This window comes from Macrotis lagotis, chromosome 6 (genome assembly GCF_037893015.1).
Source record: "Macrotis lagotis isolate mMagLag1 chromosome 6, bilby.v1.9.chrom.fasta, whole genome shotgun sequence".
Taxonomy (NCBI): domain Eukaryota; kingdom Metazoa; phylum Chordata; class Mammalia; order Peramelemorphia; family Peramelidae; genus Macrotis; species Macrotis lagotis.
In genome coordinates, this window is record NC_133663.1 from 58,163,849 (window position 1) to 58,175,942 (window position 12,094).

The 12,094-nt window shown below is 34.2% G+C and overlaps 1 protein-coding gene across 4 annotated transcripts in view; it reads right to left on the bottom strand.

Moving 5' to 3' along the window:
• The window catches only part of AGFG1 (ArfGAP with FG repeats 1), a 124,932-nt gene that overhangs the window by 10,072 nt on the left and 102,766 nt on the right, over window positions 1–12,094 (bottom strand). For 2 of the 4 annotated variants that reach the window (XM_074191223.1, XM_074191225.1), the window contains 6 exons: window positions 10,785–10,994; window positions 8,294–8,474; window positions 5,854–5,933; window positions 5,509–5,601; window positions 1,251–1,409; window positions 10–95 (listed from right to left, as the gene is read on the bottom strand). In XM_074191223.1, the coding sequence (XP_074047324.1) occupies window positions 10–95; window positions 1,251–1,409; window positions 5,509–5,601; window positions 5,854–5,933; window positions 8,294–8,474; window positions 10,785–10,994 (809 nt within the window). Of the gene's footprint in view, window positions 1–9; window positions 102–1,250; window positions 1,410–5,508; window positions 5,602–5,853; window positions 5,934–8,293; window positions 8,475–10,784; window positions 10,995–12,094 lie in introns of all 4 variants that reach the window. The other 2 variants (XM_074191226.1, XM_074191224.1) reach the window with 1 other exon arrangement.

Below are 12,094 nucleotides of genomic sequence, written 5' to 3' on the forward strand. Positions count from 1 at the left end.
CTCACTTACCATAAAAGGATTACTAGACACTCCAGCAGCAGCCACTTGACCAAAAGGGGTCACCACCGGCTTGCTCTGTCCAAATGCTGCAAAGCCTGCACCTTGTTAAACACAGACCCATCAATTACAATACATACATGAAAAGATGAAGTCTCATAATCAAATCCTTAAGAAATTCTATCTTTAGCAGTATAAAGTACAATAGCAACATGAAAGATTTCTGTAAACTATGTCCTGCCTGAGACTTGCCTCTCAAATTTCAGATGTAAAATTTCCTTTAGTGTCTCAAAAACAAATAGCTCTCAAACTGTTCTCCCAGCTTGCCTCAACCACAAAATACCTTCCATAACTAATATTCAAAAAACTCTGCTGAATAACAAGTCTTTATCAGATGACAGGCAGCAAGGATCCAAGTACAAAAGCGAGATAAACTTTGTCCACTAGGAAGTTTACACTCTACCAAGATTATCTTACAATATATTTCAATTGTCAGGAAAAATTCTAATTTATGATGCTGATTGTCAAATTATGTTTTCTGGGGAAGCAGAATAGTACTGGATAATTATAAAATTTAATTTACAGATGATACACAAAGATGACAATTTACAATGAAAGCTGACCATATCTCTCTATTTACTCTAAGATAATAGAAACTACACAGTCTGACTTCAACCTAGTATTGTGGCTTCATCCAACATTACTTTTCTTTTTCCTTATGCAATGAACCAGTCAAACTGGACATCTTTCTGTTCTCTGTACATATTTCCTGCCCCCAAGACCTATGGAAACCTCACTTCTGCTTCACAGAAACCCTTTCATCTTTCAAGAGAGGCTCAAGCACCATTTTTATATGATGGTGCACTTTTTATTCCTGTCCTCTAATTCCCAGTCCTTTTCCTACTATCACTATCTTATCAAATGAAAAAATATTTGTGAAGCACTAGTGCAGTACCTGGCTCATGGTGGGTGCTTCATCTTTCCCTTTTTATTTTTGTATTTATTCTGTATAGACATACATATAAGAGTGTGGGTGTATGTGTGTTCTCTTCTAATGGGATGAAAGTTCTTTGAGAATAGAGATTATTAATTCACCATCTATCACATGATAGATATACACTTGATTGCTGACTACATGTGTAAAATGCATTCATACGTTTACATACACAGACACACACATACTCTCTCTCAAAAGATTCCTTAAAAACTGAGTGTATGGCTCAGTGTGATAAGCTACCCATGAATCATCTTACCATTGGGCTGCTGAGAGAAAGCTGTTTGTTGAGGAAAAGCTGCTTGGGCGGGGAAAGCAGGCTGCTGGAAACTGCCACTAAAGCTAGTCGGAAGGCTGTAGGAGGCGGGTGTTCCAAACCCCGTAGGCATACTCATGGATGCTGTCCCAAATGTTGCAGCTTGTAGAGGGAAAATAACTGACATTAGAAATCCATAGAAATAATATGCTGAAAAAAGTATTCTTGCACCAGCAATTGAGGCTCAATAGTCAACACTACAGCAAAATATGTGCTGAACTAGAATTGTATTAGGATGGAAACTAAGCAAAAAATATGTATGTTTGTTCATTCAATCAGTTTGGAGCATTATATTTTGAGAATATCAGCTCTTAACAATCTATATCCAAAACACATTTTCCTGAATGAAATTAGCATAGTCACTAGAAATAACCTTAAAGAAAGCATATTCTCAAACCTTAAAATACATGAATATTTATACTCTGTCAAATAATTCCATAAAGCTCAGCCAAAATATGCCTTAAAACAACAACATGCAATTCATATTTATTAGTACAAATAAAAAGCATTGATAAACTAATGACTGATACAGGGGAAAAGATATATATGCTTTATTGTTATTGAATAATCCAGGGAGAACATTTCTATTCCATGTGTACTGGGAAAAAAAAATCTGAGCAGAATTATAAAAACTAGAGACTGCATTCTAAATCCAGGAAAACAGTATTCACACAATGAATTCTACTGAAACTGTATTAATAAAAAGTCAGTTTCTTTTTACTCAGACTTTATCAACTGGACCATTCATTTAAAGCATAATGATGATGATAATATACAATATATGTTGTATTTCTCAGAGCACCTGAAAGCATTTTGCAGATTGTCAAAATTAATCTTCATATCATTCATATATACATATGTAATTAACCCTAATTTCCTTTCAGAAGGGTGGGGGAGCAAGATGAAATCATTTTAGAAGCATCTGAATTTAAAAGGAAAAGATATGGAATAAAAAAGGGCTTTCTAAAAATGATTCACTAACATAACTCTGACAAATACTTCTTAAGAAAGCACTGCAAAGCAAAAGTTCAGACATACACAAATGAAATTCATTGGGATAATATGGTGCAATGGTTTGCTACATCCAAAAGGTGTCACTCAAGCTACTAGAACAGAAATTTTGAGGAAGACACTAAAGAAACTACAGGTACAGACTAATGTGACCATGGAAGTAAGCAATAATGCTTTGAACAATACTTTTTAAAATAGACTTAAAGTCATTATAATTTACAATTTGAACCTCTGCTAAACATCCATGCCCACTCCATTAAAAACATGGAAGAAGTCTACTCAAATGTCCACATGCAGAGAACTAGAAACCAGCAAGAAGCTTGAACAAGCAGGGAAACATTGAGCCACATGGAGCCTCTGTTCTTAGCTGGGGCCACCTACCAAAATGAGCATGAGGAAAGACGTGAGAGTGCACTGATCCTGCCAGGCCTTAGGAGAGCCATAAAGAGACCAGACAGTGTAGGATCATTGAGATTTAGTTATAGACAGATATTTATCAAACACATCACTTCTATTTATAAAAAGGGTTAGATACCTTTTTAAAAAGTTAAAAACACTTCATTGCTACATAGAACAAAAAGTATTCATGCTAACCAGAGAGTAAACAGAAGCAAAGTAGGAAAAAAATCCAGAAATATTAGTATTTTTCAGGTAAAAAAATCTAAACCTCAGTGTATTCAGCAGTTTCAACAAGTAATTAGATGTAATAAATATCATTTTAGTAAGAAAATTAAGAGTCTATGTTTACAAAGGTCTTTTTATTCCTATCATTCAATTGTGTCTGCCAGGGGAAAAAAAACTTATCTCTCACATTATAAATCACAAAATATATGTTCCAAGGCTGATCAAAAAATAGATCAATGTATAAAAATTCACGTTCACGAAAAGTCTCCCCAAAACTGTGTCTCCTCAAAAAGTTGAATACTTTACACAAACACTGCTGTTAAAATTTTAACACAGTACATTAACTTGAAATGATTATGTGAGCTACAGTAATAAGAGGTGAAAAAAATCTCCAAGTGGGAGAAAAAAGTCAACATCATGGATTCCATGAAGAAAATTAATGAGTATATAAAACACAGGATAAAATAATCTGCAGAACATATCCTCCTAAGTATTAATTTATACCAATAGTTTTATAGTTATATGCTGTTATCACCTCATTTAACTAAAGCTGCTAAGAAACATTCTACAGCACTAAAGTATTTGAATAACTGAAATTATTACTTTAACCATTGTAGGATTTCATATTCTTTTTAAAAGTGTAAGAACAGAATTTTTAAAATGTATATATCTTGACCATTCTTCCTCTTTAATATAACAGTCAAATCTCTCTTTCTGTATATGTACACGCACACACGCACGCACGCACACACAAACACACACACACACACACATAAACACTCACACACTCACTCACTCTCACATGTATGTTTGTGTGTTTGTATGCTTAAATACAAGTTAACATTTTCTTCCCTGGGTGCCTTCCTCAGGTTCTTCTCTGACCAACTCCTCCCCCATGCCCCTGTCAAGCATCTTCCCCCATCTCCTCCCTTGCCCTTTTTTGCTTTTCAGATTTCTTCCGTGGGTTGTCTTCTCTCAGTAGACTGTTCTTTCTGTTCTGTATCCACTGCTTAGAGTACTGGTTGGAACATAGTTAGTACCTCAAAATGTTTATTGACAACATGCCTCTATGTATCACCCACATATTAATATCTTAAACATGTTAAATGCCACTAAATTGATAGTGAAAGAGGAGCCTTAATTTAGAAATCTCTAAGTACCCATGTAGATAGATGCAGAAAGGACAGAGCAGTGGTAAGCTTCAGAGACCAGGTTGTGCTAAGACTTTACACTTAATTAGCCTGGGATCCTATCTCTGAGTCCTAGTTTACTCAGATACGAGACAGATATGACAATATCTCTATTAGTGATCTCATAGAGATATGTGAGGAAAATCATTCATGAAACTAATAGCATTATATGATTGTGAGCCATTATCATTGACATTATTATAGTAAAATACCACTTTATTATTAATGCTGATGACAAAATGACAAAAACTACTCACCAAAGAAATTTTGAAGGGAAAAAAACAGTACAGATAAAGTTAAAACTGCAGCTAATGTCAGCATTATCTACTGAATGCTCACATTAAATTAAATCTTGTCAAAACACAAATTGAGAGGTGTGCTTAGTAAAGAAGGGCTAATATGGTAAAGATTTAACATTATGGTCTCATTTGGTGGCTATTTCAATCTTAGCAGACACAGGCATTCTTGAGGTGCTGCAATGTGAACAGTTTAATAAGACATAAATCAAGGAAGAAACCTAGAGGAGGCGGCTGTGCTCCAAACCAAAAAGGGTCAAGAAGTAAAAATAAGCCAAATGCTTTTAGACAAAAAGAGTATAAAGACACTGACATTTCTCAGTCAGATAATTCAAGGTTTCCATCAGTCAGAAGATAATGAACAAATCTTATAAGTAGTCTATAGTATCCATTCCAGCAAATTATTATTAAGACACTGTTTAAAAAATTTTCTGGGGGCGGCCAGGTGTCACAGTAGATAGAGCACTGGCCCTGGAGTCAGGAGTACCTGAGTTCAAATCCGGCCTCAGACATTTAATAATTACCTAGCTGTGTGGCCTTGGGCAAGCTACTTAACCCCATTTACCTTGCAAAAACCTAAAAAAAAAAAATTTCTGTAATTTATGAGTATCCCAGTAAAGTCCATGATAAATATATTTCAGTAATTTGTAAAAGTAATTTGGAAGCCTTAAAATTGATTCTTTTCTCATCATTTTTCCACTTATAGGAAAATCTGCTACTTCCAGGTCCATTTATCATGTAAACTGACATCACAGGTTCATTCCTTGATCATCTTTTAAAAAGCCCCCTAGTTAGGGTCTGAAAAGCAAGATGGTACAGTGGACAGAGCACACTAAGCCCAAAGTCAGGAAGATCTCAATTAAAATCTCAGCTCAAAACACTGATCTTATAATTTGAGCCAGTCCCTTCATCTCTGTCTGCCTCTGCTTCCCTATGTGCACAACGGGAATAACAACAATGACTCCTACCCAGGGTTAATCTCTAATTGCTTTGGAAACCTTACAAAACTATCTAAATGCTGGTGTTACATTTCCCCAAAGATTACCAACAAATTATACAAGCTTGGCTTTTTTTCCTCACCTGTTGCTCCTCTGGGGTTAGTCTGGAATGGGTTTGTTGATGATGCCACAGAAGGACCAGGAGCAGCAACAAATGGATTTGTGGAAGGTGTAGCTGAAAAGAACATGATGATACCCAATAAAATACTTATTCTTTCTTCAATTAAAGTATTCCATATACTTACTAGGTAATATACAGTCTTGCTCATAGAAGAATAGACAATTTCTGATATATAAACATGCTTGATTACATTCAAGAAACTCTGGAAAACATTTTTAATACATTCTTTTATGTGTTTATTTGTACAACATGTCAGAAACTGGAAAAAGTACAAGAAATATGAACCTAATAAATACTTTATGTTACCTCCAAAGGGAGCAGGCACACTTGAAGATGCAGGCTGTGGCTGTGAGGCAGCACCCACTGGTACTGTTCCAAAAACATTGCTGAAAATATTTAAAGAAGTGACAAGTTGTTTAATTTTTTAAAAGTTTCAAAAATCTATAAAGCTTTAATTATGAAAGCATAAAATACATCATAGGGTGAAATTCAAGGTAGCCAACTCTCTTATACTTAACACAGTTTATAATGAGAAAGAAAAAAAAAATCTATAAATAATCCTAAAACTTAGTCATTGATTTGAACTCTACTCCCACCTTAGCATTTTATTTTTAAACTAATGAAGCCAAGTGAACTAACTTTACTTTCACTTCTCTCTCAATACAAAGACAAATAAGAATTTTAAAAAAAGGTAACCTTGATATAATAATGAAAAGGAAATAAAAAATACCTGCTCTTCTCCATAATGGTTTACTTACAGAAAAACCTAACGCTGAATATGGTATTTAATCCTCAGGCATTACTGATTATCTCCCTAAAATCTTTATTTACTTATCTGTATACTATCTTCAAACTCATCTTAGGAAATATGAACTCTCTAAGGAACATTTTCATTTTTTCTTGCATTTAAAAAGCCTAACAGTGCTTTGTACATATTAGGTACTTAATGTTGGACAAATTGAATGAGAAAATTCTAACATTAGTCTTACCTCAGTTCTCAAATTTATGAAATGAGAAAGTTGGACGGGATGAACCTTGTTATCTTAAATGTCAAATATTAAGATTTTTGTTGCTAATATATCAGAATTCTTGCTATGTATAACTTATTATTTACTACTATCAGGAGTGCTTATAAAGTAATGTCAGGGGCGGCTAGGTGGCACAGTGGATAGAGCACCGGCCTTGGAGTCAGGAGTACCTGGGTTCAAATCCGACCTCAGACAATTAATTACCTAGCCGTGTGGCCTTGGGCAAGCCACTTAACCCCATTGCCTTGCAAAATCTAAAAAGTAATGTCAGTAGTAAACACTGAGCATCTCTATGAATAAGCTGATACCCTCCTTTGGCAACCTCAGTCCTCAATATCAATACCCTTTCTCTCTACCATGTGTGTTAAGACTGTCAGAAGACAGTGCTAACTTCCAGATTTATAAATTCATTCTCCAACCATATCTGATCCTTGGGTCTTTCCTACTTTCTCATTTAACCTCACACTAAATCTATTCTTTAAACATCCTCAGTCCCATGACTCATTCCTTCCCATTCTCCCAGTCTCTGGGCTCCACTCAGACTTGCCTTTATCCCCAGTCATACACAGATGGTCTGTCACTTAACTAATAACTACTTGAAAATCCTTTGTTTCTTCTGACTGACCCTCTGCCATTCCTACTCTTCATGTGGCTTCTTCCTGCTTAAAGCAGGTAATGCATTGGCTAGATTGAGTCTCAAATTTGAGCTGATTTCAACCACTACAAATTCATGGTATATTAAGCTCTTTGGGCGTTTATTATTGCCTTTCAACTTTACCCCTATTAATTTCTTACTTTATTTCCAACAATGAATACTTCGAACATTTTCTCACTCCCTTTTAGCCCTCATATCTTATACTGATACGGAATAATCCAGCTTTCTTCCATTCTTCAACCTCATTCAGCAACATCATTCTCCCTTTCCTCCCTCTTTCTGCTCACAGAAGAATAAATACCCTTCTTACTCACTTAAATCAATGACACCTCTTCCCCATTTAAGCCCTCTCCCTTGCTGCCTATTCAAACAGTCATCTCCTTTCTCTTGCATCTTAAATTTCTTCCTAAGTATTAGTACCTTACCATCTGGTTAAAAAATATCTTCAGTTCTCCAAAATATTAAAACCCCCTTACATTTGACAATTTCTTTTAGTTTTTTGTTTTCGTTTTTTTTGCAAGGCAGTGGGGTTAAGTGACTTGCGCAAGGCCACACGGCTAGGTAATTATTAAGTGTTTAAGGCTGGATTTGAACTCAGATACTCCTGACTCCAAGGCCAGTGCTCTATCCACTGAGCCTCCCCCCATTTGACTATTTCTAAAACTTCTGATAAAGTTGCCCATATCCACAAGCTTCCATTTTTCACTGGACACAGGTTCTCTTTTCTCCTCTTTTCTCCTTCAATATTGTGCATCTGAGTTTCTGCCAGCATTCAAACTATTCTATCAGTTTTCAGTCTGATAACTCCATTTCATCATTGTAACTTTTGACAAACCAACCCCTCCTCCTGCTAGAGCTCCTTTCTTCCCTGAACTTCAGAGACCCTATGCTTTCCTGCTCTACTTCAGCTTCTCTTAAGTCCCCTTCCCTAGTTCCCTATCCTTTTCCCATCTCTATAATTTTGGTCCTGTTCTCTTCAGTCCCTACACATCATTGCCTGGCAATGTTCCAAAAGAATCTGACACAGAGAATTGAAATGTAACTTTAAAATAAAAAAAAGTACCTGCTAACATTACTGGTGGAAGTATATGCATTACTAGAGGTTGCTGTTGAACTGAAAACACTGTCTAATTCTGCTAGGGCCGCGTATTTGTCCGATGACATACTTGACTGAATCGGCGTTGAAACAGAAGCACCTGGTGGAGCTTTAACTACTGTGCCGAAGCCACTTCCCTGGTCACCACCTAAAATTTAAAAAAATTTTTTAAAATATCTTGCTTAAAAAGGAAACTACACTTGCAATAACAAAGAAACTTCCTTCATGTGCCAATAAAATGAACAGTTTGGCTTGGTATGTAGATTTTTGGAAAAAATATTTGTTGGTTGAATAAAAAAGGTGGGATCTGGTTAAACATAAATGCTATACAAACATAAAACTACTGTTACACAGTAGGAACGTAGTAAATGAAAAAAATAAGCATGAAAGGTCAGTCACAATCAGCTTGTAAAATCTGGCATTATGCAATTAAAACTAAGCAATGTAAAGCATTTCTATGAATAGCATACTGTTGACAAATTTAAATATTAACCTCAGAAATTCTCCCCAAGGCAGACTTTCCATAAAAGATCATACAACATGTGTCTACAACAACTTGTGTGCATGTCTATGTGTGTCTGGCTCTGTATATAAACACACACACACACACACACACACACACACAAACACACACAAAATATGTGGACCAATGGTATACATATACATGCAAAACACCTCACTGGATGGATGAATTTCTAAAGCATTAGATATAAAGCCAAGTTCTATTAATTTCACATTTTATATTAACTTTCATTTTGTAGTTGGAAAAAGTACTGCATCTGAAATTAGTGGCTTTGAATTCAAATTCCAGTTCTGTAATTAACTGCTTATAGTCACTTAATGTCTTTAGACTTCATTTTTCTCTTCAGTAAAATGAGGGAGGGACAATGGACTAAATATTCCATTTCCCTTAATCCCTTGAGAAAAATTTTGCCCCTTAGACTAACTGCAGTAATTATTTTAAAAAAATCATATTTAAAACAAGAAAGTACTTTATGAATGTTAAGATTTGATCAGAAAAGTAGTTCATAAAATGCAATTATTACATCAGAAACTGCCTTCTATTTGGGATGATATATATATATATAAGAAGCAGTGCTATAGTATTCATCAGTTTAACTCTTTATAAACAAAGCAAGTTAGTGTCATTTTGGGCCAGGATTTCCTGAATATTTTAATTCCCAGAAGGTATTTTCTCTTAAAACTTCAGGTTTGTAAGCAAATAGTTTATAAATTAACTTTTTCTTCAGTCAAGAGATTTTGGCTTAGGTTAATAACATTTAAGGAAGACTATTTGTTCTATTGATGTTTGTTTGAAAATATCTGACCAAAGGGCTCTCAAGTAGTTACACAGAAGCTGTGCTCTCTTCAAAATCAATATTAAATAGGAATACCTTTGCAAATTACTTGAAGATAACAGATTTCCAGTACCTATGGATATGATTGTATAAGATTTAAATAGCTTCTGGAATACCATCTGAACAAAGAATAGTCATATGTTTAGATAAAAACCTTCTTTACAATTCTATATGCAAATATGTTTACTTTAGAAATAAGATTTTAAAAGATACATAATGGAAAGTTTAGCAAATTCTCAAAAAAAAAGCATTACACTACAAATAAATTTTTAAAATTCTAAATTTACTCAAAGTGGCATATCTTTCAAAGTGCTAAAAAAACTGAAGTAAAATTAAGATTAGAAAGATGTTTAAAAATTACTTTATTAACTAATAAGTTTAGATATTGATTTAAACAGATTGAGAGACATAAGATTGTAGAATGTACCCTTCAGACTAACATATTTGGGGTAAAACTTCTTTCAGGATGTCATCTCAAGAATAGTTGAAAAGCAAAAACAAGATGTCTTTTGTAGTTTTTGCTAATGTTTTCAATCAGTAATGCTACTGCCAGGCACTTCTTAAATCAGAGCTACTCTGACTTGGGAATTTGGAAGCATGGTTTATTTGCACTTCAGTACAAGAGACTCAGTACAGTTTGTACTCTAATGACATTCATCTAATTGCTCCAATTCTGTTCGTGGTTACTATAGTGCGTCTGACAAAGCCATGAAAACAATTAAAAGAACATCAACATTACTGCTGTTTAGCTAGTCTTCAAGCCCTGGGACTCTCCAATTATGAATCTCTGATGGTTTTTCCCTTCAATTATTTAAACATGTGAAAAGATAACCTCTTATACAATGAGAATGAATCAAATATAAACTAAGAAAAATGACCAATGATTCTATATGAAATGTGCTAAATTTTCAAAGAAAGCTTAAGAGTCTATTAAGATGTCTTTGCTATAAAATTTCTCAGGTAAAATTTCAAAATTACCTCAAAATTTTTAGCAAGCTAAACCTTGCCTTTTTCAAAAATAAGGTATAATCCTGAAATTTAATGAGTACATTTGCATTTACAACAATATGGCCTTTGGGAATTTTTTTTAAGCTTAGTACCTTGCCCAGTACTGAAGATATTGTCTAAATTAGCAAGTGCCGCATATTTGTCAGTTGTCTGAAGATTAGCTTTTTTCGTTACAACTTTATTGATGGCTGTTGCAGTTTGATGGCTCTGGGAAGAATTGAAGGCTCCAAAATCAGCACTGGAGGATTTGGGGAAGTTATCAAAATGGGCAAAATTAGCATTTACTGATCCCACACTTCCACCTGTAATGAAATAAAAATACTTATATTTTATATGATCTTTCCCCAATATTCTTAGATATGACAATATAATTGCTTATCTTATTGTAACCTTAATATTGTCTTACTAAGTGGAAATGATTTTAAATCTTCTTAACATGACTTTTAAATATTCTGTACATCTTAATTTTCAGGTGTTCATAAAATGAAGGGTAGATATATCCACCCTAACTTCTCCTTTCTTTTAAGTTACTAAAATCAAGGTGCTACCTAAGCAGTGACATTATTTATAGAAGACCTTTCTATTCATCAACTGTACTAAATATAGATTTTTTTTAGTTCTCAAAACTATGGATTTGAAAAAAAGTAAAATATACCACTTGAAAGTTAAAATTCTTTGTGAACTTCAGGCAGACACAGTTTAAACAAATACTTAGTCAATTAAACAAAAGATGGACCCAGAATTATTTGCTCTTCTTAGATTGTAGAGGTACAAATGCTAAATTTCATGTAAATTATTCTGATGTACAATGTACTGCAAGACTGAGAACAAAAGCAAGCTACAGGAGGAGAAGGGTCTTAAGTCTATGATATATATACATATGTGTGTGTGTGTGTGTATGTGTGTGTGTGTATAGTTTATACATATAGCACACAAATGTATATATACATTATGGAGGTACAGATGCACACAAACACATAAGAGGCAGCATACCACAGTGCAAAAAGAGCAGAGTGGGCCTTAGGAAGACCTGTTTTCAAGTTCTGCCTCTAATAAATACTAACTGTATGACTTTCGACAAGTTGGGGTCCAAGAAGTCAAAATTAATTTCCTAACAGTATCAAGACATTTTAACTAAATAGCAATTATCTACATCCCACATAAAAGTTCTCTGAGAGATCCTCAGTAACAGTTAAAAACATAAAAAGTCCCTGAGATGAAAAAGTTTAAAAACTGCCCTTGTCAATATCACTTCCCATTTGAAAAAAGCAAAAACTATAAACATTAATAACATATTTATTTATGTTGATAGAAGTATAGAACAAACCCTCAATGAAAGTCTAATTTACTGGATTGTCAAAGGTCTGGACATTTGACAATATACTTATATAATTCATAATAC